The sequence below is a fragment of the Acanthopagrus latus genome, chromosome 10, assembly GCF_904848185.1.
Source record: "Acanthopagrus latus isolate v.2019 chromosome 10, fAcaLat1.1, whole genome shotgun sequence".
Classification (NCBI taxonomy): Eukaryota; Metazoa; Chordata; class Actinopteri; order Spariformes; family Sparidae; genus Acanthopagrus; species Acanthopagrus latus.
The window spans coordinates 1,250,487-1,270,724 of NC_051048.1; the positions used below are offsets into that span (position 1 = coordinate 1,250,487).

A 20,238-nucleotide genomic window follows, 5' to 3' on the forward strand; every position below is an offset into this window, starting at 1 on the left:
GCATCATCATCATCCACAGCGTCTCTGTTCTGTTTCTTCTGCTCAGACACACGAACATCTTTGTCCTCCACACAATGAAATTAAGAAGCTGCCATTTGTCTTTATTTCTCTGAGAGGACCTGCAGCACAGAATGAACTTCTGCTTCCAAAAAAACTCCCCAAATAGTCTGAAAACATGTTCCAACATCAGAAACAGAGGCAGCAGTCGACAACACTCCATGAAACAATGAGAAACAGTCTCAGGATGAGACAACATGGACAGACAGGACTCACATCAGAGTTAATGACAGAGACAAACACAACACATGACAGGTGATGTCATAAAGTGGACGATACTAAACTGTTGGTGATGAGAACTCGACCTGTTTGTTTTAATCCTCTTCCACCTACTAGACGACCTTTAACTTCCTCCCAGTTATGAAGAACAAATGAAGGATCTCCTAAAAACACTCCTCAGTATTTCAGCCTCCGTCTTCCAGATCAACCCTCCAGACACACTGAGCTTCTTCTCCACTCCACCAACACTGACAGCTTCACTTTGTGACCAACAAGCTTTAAAGTCAACAGGTTGGGGCTGTTTATTAGTGTTGCTCAGGTAACATTAGGGCCATATGGCCTAAAAACTGAAGCTCCCACTTTTTCACACCAAACTCAATTCATGATTTGAATCGATTTTTTTTCTTCTCAAGAACAAACTTCTAATTAACGTCAAAATAATTAAAACATTGCATTTATTTTAATGCTTTTATTTTAAACAGATTTGCCCTGTAAACAGTGCAGCTTCAAACTAACTGGAAAAAATCAATAAAAGTGCATCCTGTTAAAAAAAATGTGTCGATTTGTGATGAAATGCTTCAGTAAACATAAATGTAACGTGTCAGATTACTTTCTATTATAAAAACACATCAGTTTCCATATTGGTGTTCTTAAAGTGTTAACTTTAATAAATACTTTTTTAGGTTCCTTTTTTTTACAAAAAGTATTTTATATCCCTGAAGAAATGTAAAGTAAATGAAACACCTTCACAGTTATCATCACATGTTGTAGATGTACAGGACATCAGCTCTTCTTGTCTTTTTACCACATGTTTGTCAGGAACACAGTCTGTCTGCTTCCTCTGCAGAGGACTCGCTGTAGCTTCGTAACACAAACCTGGTTGAACATGTTCATCATGTGGATGAACCTCCAGGTTCTCCACTGTATATACAGGCACCATATCTTTAATGATATGCAGCGTGACTGCATCTGTAACAGCTGTCCACCAGGTTTCTCCTCATACGAGACTCAATGATTCAATGATTCCACTAATGTTTCTGCTTTATAGCAGGTGTTTGTGGGCTGCAGGTCTGCACATCTCATAGTGAACAACATGTGTCCCACTGTGATCCAGCATCTGTCTGAGAGGCTGAAATAAAAATGTCCGTCTGCTGTTTTCAGTTGAAACAGCCTTTAAACAAACTTTGCAGTGGACGGTGGTTCGTTCAAGGCCCGATGCTACAGAACCAAACTACTAACGAGACGGTGTGTTTTAGGAACAAACTCTTGGCTCGCTGCATGGTGTGTTTGTTTCTCTGTGGGACGTCACTGCGGGGGGCGGAGCTTACTGTGAACTACGGGAGCCCATGAGGAGCAAGTTAAAGAGAAAATTGATGAATTAATGAATTTTGCAGATTTACCGCCCAGCTCTACAACAGGTAGATCATCTATTCCTGGAGCTTTCCCTCTCTGATGCTCTGCAGAGCAGCACAGAGCTCATCAGAGGAGAGAGCTGCTTCCAGCTCTACATGACTCTGCTGCTCAGCCTGAGGACGACCAGTGTAGAAGCTGAGAGACGCTGCCTGCTGCTCTCTGTGCTCACATTCAAACAGCTCACTGGAGAAGCTGACAGCATGTTTGTGGATTGCAGTGTGATCAGTCAGCAGCTGCCCAGTGTCAGACCTTCAACTGTCAATCAACCTCTGCTGTCCATTCTTACGCTCCAGACCAAAGAACAAGTGTGATGGAACATCCATCTGGGCTACAGTCTGGAAGCTGGACCGGACCAGAACCCCCTGAGCTGAGACACCCAGCAGGAAGCTGAAAGAGACTTTTGTAACTTCAGTGTCTCAGTCTGGTTCTGGTCTCTGGTGGTCTCAGCTGGTCTCAGAGTTCCTCCACTTCAGACTCCAGAGCTTCTACTGAACTCATCAGGTCTTTGTGACATTCTGAGTGTTCTGCTGACAGAGTTTCCTGATTTGGACTTTTCCAAAATCCCACCACTGTTATAAAGACACAAACTCAGATTTCATACTTTGGTGTTTCTTTGCAGTTTTTCTCCTCCAGTCAGGTCGTGTTAAAATGCCAACAGACACTGTTGGTTTTACATGTTATAAAACAGAAGCTGTGACAAGTGAGTGATCAGAGAAGCCAGCAGGGCTGATGGTGTTTGTCTAAGAAATAATCCTCTATTTTTACAGATTTTGCGTTCTTATTTTTTTGTAGGAACAATTTCATTTTCCCCACACTGTAATATTTCTTCCTGTTTGTCTTTGAGAAAACCCAGGATTGGCTTTCCTTCACACAGGATCCAGACTCTGAGCCTTCCTGTGCCTCTGTTTGCTTCTCCTTCTCCAAACCTGCTGTCCCTTTCCTGGCCTGAAGCTCTCCTGAACTGTTCCTAAATTTTCTTTCTTAGATGAGGCACTTTTAAAAGGTCATCCTCATCTCCCATTTCAAAATCACTCGCTCTTTTCTTCCCCTGTCTTTGCCCTCCCACACTCATCTGGCTGTACTGTTCATCCTCATCTGCCTCTTCCACCTCCACCTGCATCCTCTGTTCCTCACCTGCCTCCTCCTGTCCCTCCACCTCCACCTGTTTTCTCTGTTGCTCCTCCACTACCTCCTTCTGCACCTCCGCTTCCACCGGTCTTTCTTTCTGTCATCTGTCCCACGGCCTTCACGCTGCTGTGACCGACAGCCTGATCCACTGCCAGGCTGCAGTCCTCCACTGGCACTGACGAGGACACAGACATCTTAATGCTGTGCTTCCTCCTCACTTTACTCAGATCCATTTTCAGGGCGTTAGTACGCCGACCAGCAAAACGCTGGCCAACTGAACCAGGCCAAAAAACATATGCACACACATGCACACACTTACAAATTTACAACACACATACACCGTAAACCTAATAAAAAATGGTTTACCACATTCATAAATCGCTGAAAAAACGATCGATTGATTGCTCCTCTCACAGCATACTCACTCCAACTCTCAGAGAGAAAGATCCTGTATCTACAGTACTGACCTGTATCTACAGCACTGACCTGTATCTACAGCACTGACCTCTGACCTGTATCTACAGTACTGACCTGTATCTACAGTACTGACCTGTATCTACAGCACTGACCTGTATCTACAGCACTGACCTGTATCTACAGTACTGACCTGTATCTACAGCACTGACCTGTATCTACAGCACTGACCTGTATCTACAGTACTGACCTGTATCTACAGTACTGACCTGTATCTACAGCACTGACCTGTATCTACAGCACTGACCTCTGACCTGTATCTACAGTACTGACCTGTATCTACAGTACTGACCTGTATCTACAGCACTGACCTGTATCTACAGTACTGACCTGTATCTACAGTACTGACCTGTATCTACAGTACTGACCTTTGACCTGCAGCTCCACATGTTTCTCCATCAGGATGTGTTCCTTCCTGTTGTAGACGGTGCAGGTGTAGATGTCTGTGTCTCTGTATGTTGGGTTTATCAGGGTCAGACTGAGGTCTCCAGTCTTCAGCAGGTCTTTCTTCATCTCTGTTCGGTCTTTGTAAACCTGGTCCTGTTGATCAGGTTGGTCAGAGCCGTTCTCATACACATGGACCTTCCTGTTGATTATGTATCTGGCCCTCCATTCCACTTTAGCATCTTTAGGCAGGTGAACTGTGGTTTTGCAGGGCAGCTGGACAGACTCCGCCCCTGAATCCACCTCCACCTGGTAGACTGAGAGACAACAAACCACAACATCAGCTGAACAGACAGCAGCAGGAACTGAGATGTAGTGATGTGTTGGTCGCATGATGAGCCATGATGATGATACTGAGTTTTAAAAAAGCAGTTCATCTTTCAGCTGCTCAAAGAAAAACACTCGTTCTGGTCCTGAGTTGGGAGCACAGACATTTAGAAAAGAAAAAGGGACATTTTCAATCTCTATCATGACCACTAAGGCCCGTCCTCTCACAATTTCCACAGAGGAAAGATGTCAAAATCCAACTTTGTAGAAAAACAAATGGCTACCCCTCCTTTAAAATTTGTTCTGTGGCTTAAGACTCATGAGACCTCAGTCCACAGAGCCCACTCAGTCTCACTGTCAGAGTGTGTTTCCTGCAGGAGAATCACGTCTAACTTCTTTTGTTCGAAGAGTTCTTTAGTTACTGCTCTTTTCTTTCTATCCCTCCCTCTGTTTGTATTTACAGAAGCCACCCTGAGCCCATCCATGGAAGAGGACAGAGAAAGGAGCAGCAGCAGATAGTAGACCAAGAAAAACTCCCTGTGATGCATGACGATAATGTTAGACCTTTTTTTATGATCTCTTCCTCAGAGCAGCTGCAGTCTTCTTCAGTGCTGTTACATGTTTTGTTAGCCGTTAGTGTTTCTTTTTATTCAGTGCTTCAAAACCAACCAGCTTCTGCAGAATTGCAGCAGATCTAAGAAATGTATTTGTACCCTGAAAGTAATCTTTTATTTTCACAGATTTCTCAAACATGTCATCCAGAAAGTCATTAATTTCCTCTAGAGAGTAAAGATCACTATTCAGCTCCTTCTCAGCCTCAGTGAGCTGCTCAGTATCAGTGTTTGCCTCCTCTTCCTCCTCCTCATCCTCACTCAATACTTAGCAGCTGGATAAGCCTTTCCTGCTTTGCTCACTGGGAGATGGCTCAGCTCCACTCCCACAACGTCACTGGCTTTCTGATCAGCTTCTTGAGTCTGTTGGCATCTGCTACTCTCAGTCTGCTGCCTCAGCACACCACAGCAAACAGAGCAGCACTGGCCACCACAGACTCATAAAACATCCTCAGCATAGTCCGGCTTTAGAATAAAGAAACAGAAGAATTGGAAAACTCTCTGCCGACCTCACCTAGTGCACTTTCAGAGAGAGGACGATAGGGTTAGCACAAACACACAAACAGATCAGATCAACTGATCTGAAAATATGAGTTGATGCTCCTGAACACCACACAGAATGAGTCCATGAGTCCATATCTATCTGAATTGATTCAAGTCCTGCATCTCTTTATAATATTTAAAATTCAATCATGACTTTGGCTTTGACCATCCTGCTGAATAATAAAACATCATCAGTGTCCACACCGTCCTCTACCCTCCTGCTCCTGCCCAGCAGGGGGCGCTCAGGCATCCTCCATGGACCAGGCGCTCCTGCAGCAGCCAGAACAGAGAGTCATGTTGAGCTCTCTGTTTCAGCAGCAGTGTCCACACAGTGAGGAGTCCTCGATAAAAACCAGGCAGGGTGTGAAACTTCACAGTCTTAAAATCCATTAAGAACACTGCATCCTGTTGTCCCAGACCACCAACAAGCTGCAGGACTAGCTGAGCCAGAAGTCTCCACACCAGGTCCTTCGGTCCATACAGTAGCCTCTGAATGAACTGGAGCCTGAAAGCAGCGCTCCTGCTGGCCAGGTGCACTCTGATTCTCTGTCCTCCCCTAAAAACACTCCCAGATACTTCATCCCACCCGTCTTCCAGCACAACCCTCCCAGTAAAACCAGCTCACTCAGAGAGTGACACAGCTTCACCTTTTTCCTAATTCACTTTAGCTGAAGACAGTTTGTTAAAAAGCCCCACATTCTCCTCTAAAACACATGTCCCTCTGTGTATTTAAAACCACCACCACAGCATCAGCTAATGCCGACAGCTTTACGGATGCAGGACATTCAGGGAAAAACACTCCTGTTAGCTCTTGGCTGAGTTTGTGCAGCAGGGGTTTGATGGCCAGAGAATATAACATCCCTGACAGCAAGCACCCCTGTCACACCCCCCTCTGGACTGCAAAAGGTGCAGCCAGACCACCATTTATTTTCAGTATGCTTGTAAAATCATGGTACCTGGATGCTGGATGTAAAAAATGGGCTGAACCTGAGCACACTGAGCGTTCGCCACAGGTACTTGTGTTCAACCCGGTCATAACCTTCTCCTGGTCTATGGAAATAAGACCCGTATCTATAGCCAGTGAGCTGGAGACTTCCAAAACATGCCAAATTAAAGTGATGTATTCACTTATCAGCCTGCTGGGCACACAGTAAGTCTGGTCCACATGTATGACCCCAGCCATCACCTCCCTGAGCCTCAACACCAGTGCCTTGGACAAGATCTTGTATTCCCCACACAACTGAGAGACAAGCCTCCAGTTCTTTAGTTCCTGTAAGTCATCTTTCTTTGGGAGCAGTGTAACAATGACTCTCCTGCAGCTTAAAGGTAAACATCCACCCTGAGAGCTGCCCATACCATTCTGACTTGGTACAGCAGTCCTGCTATGGTTACAGAGGAGGCAACATCTGAGACAGAGGTTGGATCTTATCATACTACCAAAAAACTGTGTTTTTAATGTAAATGACTAAAATGTACACAAATTAAATAGAAATTACCTTAATTTAATTGAGGTGACAAACATATTTCCTCAATATGTACCAAACAGAGCAGTAAAGTGCATCAAAAACCAAAATTGTTCTAAAAATTTGAAGTGAGAAATTATACTTGTGGCGTTATGTCAATAACATACTAACCAGCTAGCAGTGAAGACACCAACCCTCCCCCTGTCCTCTGAGCTCCCAGCCCAGGCAGAGGCAGCTAAGAGGGCTGTGGCTAACGGGGCTAGCTAGCTAACAGCAGCTACTGTTAGCAGCAGTTAACAGTCACTCTGGTATCATATTCTGATAATATGAATCGGACAGGAGGCTAACTCTGACACATTACACCTTTAATTATGATTTCTCAGGTCTGCTTCTTTGCAAAACAACAGTTCACCTGACACGTACAATTCGTTTGGCAAATGCTCGGCTCTGTGCTGAGGGGTAAATGTCAAGTTTCTCAGTTTTTTCACAGACGAAGACGGAGCCGTGGGCAGCCGCTTCGCCATGCTTACACTGTTTTAACGGGGGAGAGGCTCAGTCTGTGGGGAGGGGGCGGCGACTTGTTGTGACACTCAGATATGCTTCCCTCTGTGCAGTTTTCTCTAGACATAAGGGAAATAAAGCTGTGTGGGGGCGTCCATCAGAGAAGTGTTCAGGAACCAGAGCCCCCTGTACGGTTACACCCAGCAGGTTGGCTGAAGCAACCTTTTACTTTTAAGGACTTCAACACTCCCCTGATCTCCTGTACAGCCTAGTAACATCTGTACCTCAGTCTCCAGGTCCTGAAGGCATCTGGTAATGTTCTTGGTGACATTGCGAGTATACTGGTTACAAAATTGCTGAATCAGGGTTTTCCCAATATCCCACCACTGTTGCACTGAGGAGAAAGAGGATTTCTTTTCTCTGTGTAGAATCCATAAAAATCTAAAAGCTTCTGTAAAAGCACAATCTGATAAAAGAGCAGTGTTAAAATGCCAATAAGCACTGGAGGTCTTCACATTCTGAATGTAAAAACAACACTGAGCCAGAAAGTGATCAGACACACCAACTGGGATGATGTGACAACTTATACTAAATACTAAAATGCTGTTTAAAACAGTAAAAGCGGTCCAGCCTGGCCAGAGACAGGGAGTTGTCTCTGCAGTGAGTCCAGGTGAACTGTTTGGTTCTGCTGTTGAAATCTCTCCACACATTCTTCAGTTCATGAGTCTCCATGAGACGCCTGAGCCGAGCAGAGGAAGCAGGATGAGGCTCCAGATGAAAAAAAGTGTCTCTCACAACAACTCTACATTCAACCACCTGCTCCACTTTCCTCACTTCTTCCAAGAAAATAACCATGGCCACGTTCATCCGAGAGGCTGATTTGATGCTCTCACATCTGACCACCTCTCCCACAGCTAAGGAAACCTCCTCCATAATGTGAGGACACCTACCTTGATGCCTTGTCACTGTGACAACCGGGAGAGATCATCACTGCCCACCACCATTGTGTGTGAGGTGCCAACCGGCCGGACAAAGCCTGACCAGCAAACTCATAAAATCACCCTAAAAAAACCCCAAAATACCATCAACACTCAACAACAAAGCTACACTGACCAATACATTAAAGAAAGAAAGACAGAAACGAGATGAGAACAGATGGAAAAAACTCAATACAAACATTATCACACCGCTCAGCATGTTCCACTGTCTCCACCATTCACTCAAGAGAGAGAGAGAGATCCTGTATCTACAGCACTGACCTGTATCTACAGCACTGACCTGTATCTACAGTACTGACCTGTATCTACAGTACTGACCTGTATCTACAGTACTGACCTGTATCTACAGTACTGATCTGTATCTACAGTACTGACCTGTATCTACAGTCCTGACCTGTATCTACAGCACTGACCTTTGACCTTCAGCTCCACTTGTTTCTTCATCAGCCTGCGTCCCTCCCTGTAGATGGTGCAGGTGTAGGTGTTACTGTCTCTTTCTCTGGGGAACTTCAGGGTCAGACTGAGGTCTCCAGGTTTCAGCAAGTTTCTCTTCATCTCTGTTCGACCTCTGTATTCACTGTACTGTTCTTCAGGCTGGTCAGAACTGTTCTGATACACATGGACCTTCCTGTCGTCTCCGTCCCTCCAGACCACTTTAGTGTCTACAGGCAGATGAACTATGGTTTTGCAGGGCAGCTGGACAGACTCCGCCCCTGAATCCACCTCCACCTGGTAGACTGAGAGACAACAAACCACAACATCAGCTGAACAGACACATGATGTTTTTTTTCTGTTCAAGCCGCATGTGATTGGTCAACTACATGATGTGTGGTGGTGTCTGTGTGTCCGTATTGAACAGGAGGGGGAGGGGCTACAGAGACAGAGAGAGACAGAGAGAAAATGCTGGAAAGATGAGAAAATGAGTGATGGCAGGAAAAGCAGTAAACTGAGTGTAGAGTATTGGAGGCTCTACAAATAAACTTCACAGCACATTAGAACTGCACATCCATCATCCATCCATCAGTTGGAAGAAAAAAGAGAAGCAAGTGAATCTGCTGCTAATGAAAGAACCAGTTTGTCTACTGCAACTGTTGCTGCTGCTGCAGGGTCTCTAGTACACCACCACAACCTCCTCTACCCACAACCCAGAGCTCTATGAGGCAGGTTGTGCAAAAGGCTGTGTACTTTAAAATGTATTGTTTGTAGCACGCTGTTCCATGTTGAGTACAATAAGCCATATAAATAAAAAACATTTGATATAATGCATGTTGTGTACATTAGTAATTCAATTTATAGATAATTTGACATTATTTTTGTAAATAAATTAATTTAAGCAACAAAAAGTCTGAGGAGACACTTGGGAGCTGAAAGAGCTGGAATTCTCATCAGTACTGTGATGGTAACATGACCTCACTGTCTCATCCTTCTCTTATAGTCCCAGACCTCACTGTTGACAGTCTGTCTCAACAGTCAGTGAGCTACCAGAGTAAAGATGCTGCCCAGGTGCATGATGGGTAGTGTAGTAGCAGTGACATACCTGACATGAAATACTGCCTAAAATGTACTAAAAGAGCTCCAACAAGAAGTCCAAGAACCAGGAGAACCAGGAGAGCTTTGGCCCAGGATGGGAATCGTTCTGTGGGAACCAGAAACATAAAGAACATGACCTCTGACCTCTGACCTCTGATCTGTATCTACAGGAGGTTTCAGGGTTAGTTGCTGACCTTTGACCTGCAGTTGTACCTCCATCACTCTCAGTTCTTTCTTTAACCCCATACTGATCCCTCTGACGGTGCAGGTGTAGGAGCCGCTGTCAGAGAGGTGGAGTTTTGTCAGATGGAGGCTGAGGTCTCCAGTTTCCAGAGCGTCAGTCTTCATGGATGTTCGGCTGCTGTAAAGCTGGTTTTGGTCTTTAAGTTCGTCACCTTCCTGCTGACGCTGGTGGACGGTTGAAGGATTGAGATCGTAGCGGCTCCACACCACTGAGGGCTCGTCCAGTCCATCAGTGGGAAAGTCACAGGGCAGCTGGCCAAACGGGTCCCAGTCATACACCTCCACAGCTGAGGCATGCTGGGAAACTGTGAGGTGACACAGACAGAGAGGGTCAATGACAGCAGCCTTATTTCATGTCATGAGTGAATGTGGTCCTCTGCAGTGTGTGCAGCCTGTAAACTGTGCTGCTAAAGCTCAACTCAGACTCTGTGTGAATGAAGGCCAACATTTCCATCCACATGTGACGCTGCTGTCAGCAATGGAAGCCATGCTGGAATGTGAACAATCAGGTCCAACATGTCTGTTATCCTGATGTGTGTGTGTGTGTGTGTGTGTGTGTGTGTGTGTGTGTGTGTGTGTAAGCAGCCCTCAGATGAAAACAAAACATTATACAGTTTTTCATCAATTTCACACAGCTGTCAGAGGTCCAACAACACTGTATTCGAAATGCATTGCTCAAAACCCATCCGTGGTCCTGAATTTCAGCTGTCTAAAAGTCGCTCAAGTGAGCTCCACTGAGTTCTACTGAGAGCAGGCTGTTTCTGTGCCTGCACCTTTAAATGCTAATGAGCTTCATCTGTAAATGCCTGCCTTGCCTGCTACATGTCACTCTCAGGGAGGCGATGCTGCTTGCACTAGCGGTAGCATGCGCTAATGTTTATGGTGGATGTAATGATATGGCTCGCCAAGATGGTTCAACCATACTAGTTTGACCCAGAATGAGACCCAGAAGCAGAGGCTACTGAAGAAGTACAGAGTCTGTGGCTGCAGCAGGACGATTCAGAATGGTTAATATGTCTGAATAATGTAAGTTTGTTCTATGCGTTGTTACAGTTACTACCATGTAGCTAATGGCTAACAGCTAGCGAAAGCTCTGTTTGTCTCCAACACAGTCTAACTCTTGGACACTGTTAGCATCGTCTCTGTCTCCAGTCTGCACATGTTTCCAGACTTTTTACTGTGACAACCAAGCTCCATCGTGATATCATTAACGTTAAACTCGCCTCAAACGCCATTGCATAGCTGACCAAAGCGGAGCGAACCGCAGCCGGCATGTTGTCATTAAAATATGAAACACAACCACTGTCTCTTATGTTGTTCTGTAGCTGGGACAGAATATAGGCACGATTTTTACAGCCAACAACAGAGTAATTTGTGTGTCTAACTCTGAGTGACGACATTGTGAAACATTGCTATCTTATCGCTGGACACACTGAACTTCACCTCTGGGATGAACGCCCCCCCTCTCAGATATCTCCTATCACTGTGCAGAGGAGGTCAGCCTATGATAATGACTCCTTTTGTTACCTAACGACAGGAGCTGAATCTGAACAGCCTGTAGGAGCTCCGTGTTACCAGTGGGTGGGCTGCAGAGACCATGCTGGAATCACTTGTTTTCCTCATTCTGGGAGTTGGCAGGCTCAGGGAGGACCAGCTTATATATGTAGAGACCAGAGAAAACATGTTTTTCATAATATGGGACCTTTAAGATTTATCATTGTTTTGTCTAGTTTCGCTATGGAGTACTGGGGCACTCGTACACTCGCATAAAAATGGACAATGATAATATAATAATTAAATAATAACAATGAAAAGAGATACCATGATTTCTCAGGATGGAACTCAGTGGAAGCAGATATAGTGAGGAAAACAAGGGCCCTAAAATTGAACCCTGTGGAACCTCATATGCAGTAGGCGATTTGAGGGGGGATGAGGGGGTATACCGTCCCCCTTATTAGCAAGATGACCAAAAAGTGTCCCCCTTATTAACCTGCCCTCACTCTCCATCTGCTAGTAGCAGATAGTGTTACAAATCACAGGCGGCCGCAATCAACTCCGGTGCATTTTTGTCAAACAGCTCTTCTGTCTTCTGGTACTGGGTAGTAAGGGTACTAAGCCTGCTTAGCTTTCCTCAACCTAGCCTAGCTCACTGGTTTTGCCTTTCACTGCAGTAACACAGCCTCGATAAAGAAGTGTCACGATGGCTGTGCTGACTGTTCTGCAGGTGTCTCAGGTGTCTCTATTAGAGAGACTAGAGCAGCTTCTTTCATTTATAAACACGGGCACTGCAGATAGTGTTAGCCTGTTAGCTTTAGCATTAGCTCAGGCTTGTCAGCGCTACTGTTGTATCCAGCAACATGGACAGGTGTTTGAGAAGGTTTGACACGCAGCACTCTGCAGGTCGCAGGTGACTAGAGAGCCTGCTGGTGATACAGTCAGTGCTGTATGGACTCTAGCAGCCTAGTTAATGTGGTCAGTCAGGGACGTAGTGCAGAAAACCAGACTGATAGCTGAGTTTGTAACACTGAGAGTGTCACCTTCCCTCACCACTCTCTCACTGAATCATCCTCTAAATGTGTAAATCACAATAATCTCATGTTGATCTCCTCTATCAGTGGGGAAATGTCTCAGCAAGCAGCGTCTTTGAAATTATTTCCAAATTACCAGAGCTCAAGATGTCTGAAAGAAATCACCCCAACATGTGACAATGAGACAATGAGACAATATATTTAACTTCACTGAACATCAGAACCCCAGACCTCACTGTTGACAGCCTGTCTCATCAGTTAGGGAGCTACCAGAGTAAAGATGCTGCTCAGGTGCATGATGGGTAGTGTAGTAGTAGTGACATACCTGACATGAAATAATGCCTACTATGTGCTAAAAGAGCCGGTCAATCAGGAGAGCTATGGCCCAGGATGGGAATCGTTCTGTGGGAACCAGAAACATGAAGAACATGACCTCTGACCTCTGACCTGTATCTACAGGAGGTTTTAGGGTTAGTTTCTGACCTTTGACCTGCAGATGTACGTCCGTCACTCTCAGTTCTCTGTGTTTCCCCCCTCTGAACCATCTGACGGTGCAGGTGTAGGAGCCGCTGTCAGAGAGGTGGAGTTTTGTCAGATGGAGGCTGAGGTCTCCAGTTTCCAGAGCGTCAGTCTTCATGGATGTTCGGCTGCTGTAAAGCTGGTTTTGGTCTTTAAGTTCGTCACCTTCCTGCTGACGCTGGTGGACGGTTGAAGGATTGAGATCGTAGCGGCTCCACACCACTGAGGGCTCGTTCAGTCCAACAGTGGGAAAGTCACAGGGCAGCAGGACAAACGGGTCCCTCTTATCCACCTCCACAGCTGAAGCATGCTGGGAAACTGTGAGGGGACACAGATAGAGAGGGTCAATGACAGCAGCCTTATGACAGATCCACATTAAAGACATGACGCTGGACTGAGGTGACAATCAGATGAGAGGGAGTGTTAGAAATCGGGCCACACGGCCATGACAAAAAAGGGAGATGCACACAATAAAGCCATTTAACAATTATTTGTTAGTATAAATCATAATATAAGAGGAAACGATAACTAACAGCGGAATGTGTAATCAGTAGGTTCAGTAGTGTAGGGGTGTGCATGAGTGAAAACGTGTATGTGCAGTGTTGTATGGTGCAGCAACACAAACCAAAACAGCAACCAAAAGCCAGGAGGATGTGTCAGAGAGGAGAGAACCAGCAACTGAACTCAAGAGGGCTTTTAAAAGTTCAACCCAGGAGCTGCCACTCTACTGATGACTCAGCCACACAAACAAGGTAACAGGCAGACAGGGTCGTCACAGGAGGAAGGTTATCTTACCGTGCACGAGGATCACAAACACCACAAACATCTTCATCTTCCTGTCACAACTACAACAAGCACAAAGTCTCTTTACTGAGCTTCACTTCAGAAACACATGGAGGACATCAGTTCACAGCCAGAGAGACTGCGACAGTGGATCCGCATCCACATTATCACAGCCTTATATGTGCCAGACGTCCAGATCATGAGACTGCAAGAACAATGACCACCTAATAGACCTCTGGTTAGGGCATCACAAGGTGTGCAGAAAGGTCAGTGGGTTGTGGTCTGTGTAATCCACCACTGGTGTCATCCTAGACCCCACATAGACTGCAAAATGCTGCAGGGCCCAGATCAAAGCAAGGGCCTCCTTCTCAACCACTGAGTAGTTCAACTGATACTGGTTGAACTTCTTTAAATGAAAAAAAAACTGACTGCCCTGTCAACTCCCTGTTCATCTGCCTGCATCAACACATCTCCTGCGCCGACATGGATCACATCCACCAGTAAAACAAGAGGATGGTCAAAACGTGTTGGAGCCAGCACTGGTCCTGAACACTAAAGAGACTTGACATTACAAAAAGTTTCCTGGCACTCGGCTGACCACACAAACTGAGCCCTGGCCTTCGGCAAGTCTGCAAGTGGTGCCATAACAGTAGAAAAGATCTTACAGAAGCACCGGTAATACCCCACCATCCCCCAAAATCTCATGAGCTCCTTTTTAGTGCTCAGCTGTGGAAACTGCTCCACTTATAACATGACCACGCCGACCACCCAACCAAGGAAAGTCACAGTTGTACAAGCAAAACTCACACTTTGCAAGGTTTATTGCGAGCTTCGCCTCTGCCAACCGGTCAAACAGTGCTCGAACCTGCTGCATGTGAGAAAACCAAGAATCACTGTAGACCACTAAATCATCTAAATACACCACACAGCCACCACACAATTCATCAGACATTGAAAAGTGGCTGGTGCATTGCATAACCAAGATGACATCTCTTTATAGGAATACAGCCCAGATGGAGTGTTGGCCTCCTCCTGTGCACTTTGGACAAGGGCACCTGCCAGTAACCCTTCAGCAAATCAAATTTGCTGACATACTTGGCAGCACCCATCTGGTCTTCATAATGCTAGATACGAGGTAATCGAAAAGAATCCAACTTTGTCACCCTGGTGACCTTTTGAAAATCAGAACAGAACCTGGGCATCTTGTCACTTTTAGGCACCAACAAGCATGAAGAAGCTCAGCTTGACAAGGAAGGCACCGCAATATCATTGTCAACCATATACTCCACTTCAGCATCTAAATATTTATGATTCTTAGGAGAAATTCTATAAAAATGCTGATAGATAGACTGTGCATCACTCACATCAGCATCGTGCTCAACCCAATCCGTGCGGGGGGGCATGTCACCAACCAAACCTGGATACTTCAAGATAATCTCCGCAAATTCCCCCATTCTGGCAAATGGCCAAACAATCCTTTTAAGTTCTTGAGGATCTCTGAATTTTTTAGTCTACCAGGCAACAACCCCTCATCAGGCTTAGGAACAGCATCATCCAAACATTCACCCGAAACCAGCCCGACCGTACAAGTCACCAACGCAAGACTCACCACTGTTGATCCCTGCTGGACAACACCAGACACACTAGAAGAGTGAGCATAGGGTTTAAGCAAACTTGTTCAGAATCTGACCAATTCCTCACCTTTTTTCTGTTTGCTGTTTGCTCAAACTGTTTGCTCAAACAGAAAAAAACACTGTGGTCATTCTCATTGAACTTAGGCAAGAGATGCAAGTTATTAACATCAGGAGACCTCAACGCTGAAGATGACGTTTCTTCCCCTCACAAAACATCCCCAGAAAGCTTACCATCTCTGAATCACTCCAGTCAAGTAGTCCGCAATGCCATCTTCGCTTGTTCTGTCTCACGCTGCAACCCTCACTTGCTTATCGATCTCTAACTTATACTTTTCCATCTCCGTCTTATTACCTTTCAGCTTCAACCTCTGCCTCTCTTTCTCATGAGACAACTGTAATGAAAGAAATTCTTTTTCCTGCTCAAAGGTTAAGCTTCCTGATGGAACTGAAAATGACTGTGCCGCTACTGACTGACCAGGTCCCTTTTGCTTAGCAACCCTTTCTCAACCAACTGCAATTTAACCATAGACTTCTCATTTTTTTAAGCCATCTATCACCAAGACCAGCAAGGTCAACGTTATACCTTCCTGCAATTTCCAGGAGCTGATCTTTTGCGCAACGATCCAGAAACCCCTCACATGGTGCATCAACAAAATTCTCCATCCCTGCCATGAGACTATGTCTAAAGGCCCCAACAGAAGAGGACAAAACAACAAAACCATCAGACAGTGTTGCCAAGGTCAACTAGTGCACAAGAGACAAAAATAGTGTCCCCCAGTTGAATGTGGAAGTCCCCCTCTACCTAAACTGCCTATTCAAAAGTAATCTACCTCCCTGACCCCTAGTCTTCATGCAGACTTGTGCTGGGCTATTTAAACACTTAACCCAATAGCCCAGTTAGGCCCCCAGCAAGCTGGCAGCCATGGATGTGTCCCTGAACCGCACACTGCACAAAACAACCAAACTGAACAAAAAACAAAAAACAGCCTAAATGGACCATGTCGCTACACCTACCCAGGGAACTCCACAACAGCCAGAAATTAGCACACTAGAGGACCAAGCAATCACTGCTAATAACTCAGACCTGCCCACTCGTGTCAGTACACGTTGACTGCAGGACCAAATCTCCCTTGATTGAAACAACAATTAAACCAAAACACTGAAATTAAAAAATTTAAATAATCCAATATGCATCCCCCAAGCCCCCACTTGTCACAAAGTGTGCCACCCGGCCATGACAAAAAAGGGAGAGGCACACAACAAAGTCAATTAACAAATGATTTATTAGTATAAATAATAATATAAGAGGAAACGGTAACTGACAGTGGGATGTGTAATCAGTAGGTCCATTAATGTAGGAGTGCGCATGAGTGGAAAAAAATGTGTATGTACAGTTTTGTATGCTGGGTTCATACATATTTTTAGAGGTCAAATTCAAGCACTTTTCAAGCACTTTTAAGGCTCATTTTCACATTTTTCCAGCACCTTATCGCCGGGGTAAAATACATATCTACTGGAATATATATATACTCAAACTTATTTTTCTTCACTTTTTATCACAATTATGTACATTTCATTATGCTGAAAACATCTAAAATTATGTTTCATAACAGCAAAAAGTTTATAACTTAAAGGTGAACAAAAAGATTTATTCAAAAAAGAAGAAAGCCACTTGGCATTCAAAATGCAGTGTTGGGAGTTTTCAGTGAAGTGCATCACTTTTTGCTGTAACGCAGTAATATAAGGCATTACAAAAAAAAAAAAGGTAATATTTTCCTCGGTACAAATCTTAGTGACACACATTACAATGCATTTTAAACCCGAAATTAAGTGGTGTGTTGTTTTTTTTTATAAATTTGCGAACACTGCGAGATTAGCAGGGGAGAAAAACATCTGCACAAAAGTTTACTTCCTGTTAGTGTTAGAGGATTAGTGATTGAGGAGAAGATGACTGCAGCAGCAGACAAGTTGGACTCTACGTTTGTACTATGTGAAGAACATCATAGTTAAGTGCACTTTGTGTGCGAAACCAAAAGATCTCTCTACCTCGCGAAATAGCAATTTTTAAGTAATTTAACAAAACATCGAGAGCGATGCCACACTAACATTAAGCTAGTAAGCAAAAGAAAGCAAACTGAGGATGAGAGTGGAGAAAAAACTAAGCAGCAAAGACTTTCTCCCGTTCTGCAACGCTTGAACCTCGAGTGAGGAGACTGGTGGCAGAGAATGTCGTCGAAGATATGCTGCCACTTTCAACAGTGGATTCTCCATCTTCCCCATCCAGGCTAGCAATGTCAAGGTAAGCTATCATTGCCTCAATGTGTTAGTGCTGCTGGGCTATTGACTATAATATAAATAGCCACCAGAACAGCAACATAACATCAGTCTGCTTCACATCAGTCTGTATCCAAATAAAAACACACAAAAAGAGGATGTATGGTGCGATCAGCTTTCCCAAATATTAATAGAAATCATGGTGTTGACATACAAAAAGATTTGACACATATTGATTTTTCAGTGTAATCTTCTCATTGGACTGCAACAGGTGGTGCACCCCGAACGTTTCATCCCTCTCTATTGCTACCAGGCTGCATGTGTGACGACACACAAGCCACAGACTGCATACAGACAATCAAGCGCTAACCTAACGAGGTCACTTAACTTGATTAATTATTATTAATTATTCTTTAGCGTATTATGGTTTCCATATTAATATATTAATCACATGCGTTAACGCGTCCGTTTGTTTCTGCAGTCCATAGTTAACATGTAACTTTAAAAACCAAACACTTTATATCATTTAGTCTGTACAAACGCTGATTCAGCAAACGTTAGCGGTTAACATAAACAGTGTTAACGTGCAGTGTTTGGCCTTAGTTACTCAGAGTCTTACCTTCCCTTTCATGTCCCTGGAGAGCGCAGACTCTCCCACTGCACAAATCTGCACATCTTTTTTTACAGACTTTGCATGACCCCACTCTTTGATTCGGTCCTTATCCTAACCAGAGTTTGTAGTTATCATTTTCAAGCCTGCGCTCTTTAAAACAGCAGCCTCTCCTCATTTTGTCATCTCCTGTCGTGTCTCTTCGAAGGGGGCGGGGCCACACACAGACCTTGAAAACGCAACATTGAAATTCAAACACTTTCACGGAATTCAAGCACCCGGACGAACCCTGTCTTTGGACTGGTCACAATAAAACATCACTCTGAAATGTGCAGTCTGATCCCCTTCAGTTGACGGGAGCCAACATGTCTCTTTGTGTTGTGAGATGAAACTGACTGATTAAAGACATGACTTCCTGTATGGTGAGGACTGTGGAGACTTTTGCCTATTCTCTGTTCCACTCTATTGCATTATTCTCACCCCGGAAGCTCAACCCTGCCTAACCCGACCCTGTTGACTTCCTGTATAGGACTGCGGAGTGTGAATTCTGTCCAAGCTGGCACCTTGTAATCCTCTTACTTATTTATTCATTTACGCTAAATTGTCCCCCGTTTCTGTTGTACTGTTGTAGTTGTGTGTGGTGTCCTTGGGTGCTTTGAAAGGCACCTTCAAATAAAATGCATTATTATTATCATGACGTTGGACCGAGGTGACGATCAGATCAGAGGGAGGAAGGTTATCTTACCGTGCACGAGGATCACAAACACCACAAACATCTTCATCTTCCTGTCACAACTACAACAAGCACAAAGTCTCTTTACTGAGCTTCACTTCAGAAACACATGGAGGACATCAGTTCACAGCCAGTCGTCACTCTGCTGCTGCTGACCGTCCACTGACTCCAGGACTGAACTGGACTTTCACTTTCACTTTGACCTGTTTCCAGTAAATCACATGTTAGACGCTGCTTCCTGTGACGCCCACAGCTGTGGTTCACTGTGTTTCTGTCCTCGTCTCTTGTCTTAGTTCTTTATTTCTGGATGTCACCACAGTAACACTAGATAAAGAAGAGTCATGATGGCTGTGCTGACTGTTCTGCAGGTGTCTCAGGTGTCTCTATTAAAAAGCAGCTTCTCTCAGAAACATGGCCACTGCAGAGAGTGTTAGCCTGCTAGCCTTAGCATTAGCTCAGTCTCAGCACTGCTGCTGTATCCAGCAACATGGACAGGTGTGTGAGAAGGTTTGACACGCAGCACTCTGCAGGTCGCAGGTGACTAGAGAGCCTGCTGGTGATACAGTCAGTGCTGTATGGACTCTAGCAGCCTAGTTAATATGGTCAGTCAGAGATGTAGTGCAGAAAACCAGACTGATAGCTGAGTTTGTAACACTGAGACTGTCACCTTCCCTCACCACTCTCTCACTGAATCATCCTCTAAATGTGTAAATCACAATAATCTCCTGTTGATCTCCTCTGTCAGGGGGGAAATGTCTCAGCAAGCAGCGTCTGTCAAATTACTGCCAAAGTAAATATACTAAAGTATATTCAGCACTCAGATTATTTGTTTGAAAATAAGAGTTGTTTTAAATCCGACTGTTGATCCAATAAATGGCTTTAAAAAGTGCTGATTCAGCTGTAATCTGTAAAGTAACTAGTAACTAAAACAGTATTTTCAACAAATGTAGTGGAGTAAAAAGTTCATGTTTGCAGAAATGGAAATACTCAAGTAAAGTACAAATACCTCAGAAGTGTATTTAGTGCAGTTGTGAAAACTAAACCTGGGCAGAGCTCATGTCGCCCTCTGGTGGTTGTTTACAGGAACATCAGTGATGAACTCTGAGTGTCTGACAGGAATGTTAGAAGTCAAAATAATCACAAACTACTTTATAATAAAGTGCTCAGTGTTCACTTTGATACGTTTCTCAGAGTTTTAAAGTTTTTAAAGAATGATTTTCCTCGCTGGCTTCAGATGAACTGACGACCTGTTAGAGGCTCAAACTG

The 20,238-nt window shown here is 44.5% G+C and overlaps 2 protein-coding genes across 3 annotated transcripts in view; both read right to left on the reverse strand.

The window, feature by feature from the left end:
* The window catches only part of LOC119026689, a 119,703-nt gene that overhangs the window by 54,853 nt on the left and 44,612 nt on the right, over window positions 1-20,238 (reverse strand). For both annotated transcript variants that reach the window (XM_037111166.1, XM_037111167.1), the window contains exons 6-7: window positions 8,532-8,855; window positions 3,660-3,992 (exon numbers count right to left, since the gene is read on the reverse strand). In XM_037111166.1, coding sequence (XP_036967061.1) covers window positions 3,660-3,992; window positions 8,532-8,855 — 657 coding nt within the window. The remainder of the gene's footprint in view (window positions 1-3,659; window positions 3,993-8,531; window positions 8,856-20,238) is intronic.
* On the reverse strand, window positions 12,745-13,844 carry LOC119026746 (V-set domain containing T-cell activation inhibitor 1-like). Its single transcript, XM_037111281.1, has 3 exons — window positions 13,734-13,844; window positions 12,903-13,256; window positions 12,745-12,821 (listed from the first exon to the last, which is right to left on the reverse strand). Exons 1-3 carry the CDS (start codon window positions 13,768-13,770, stop codon window positions 12,772-12,774), a joined length of 441 nt encoding a protein of 146 aa, XP_036967176.1. The 5' UTR covers window positions 13,771-13,844; the 3' UTR covers window positions 12,745-12,771.

Excerpts from the sequence above, each read along its gene's own strand:
- LOC119026746 (XM_037111281.1), bottom strand. The coding sequence starts at position 13,770 with ATGAAGATGTTTGTGGTGTTTGTGATCCTCGTGCACG. Across the intron at positions 13,257-13,733 it reads GTTTGTGATCCTCGTGCACG|TTTCCCAGCATGCTTCAGCT; the intron begins GTAAGATAACCT and ends GTCCCCTCACAG. Across the intron at positions 12,822-12,902 it reads CGTACATCTGCAGGTCAAAG|AACGATTCCCATCCTGGGCC; the intron begins GTCAGAAACTAA and ends TGGTTCCCACAG.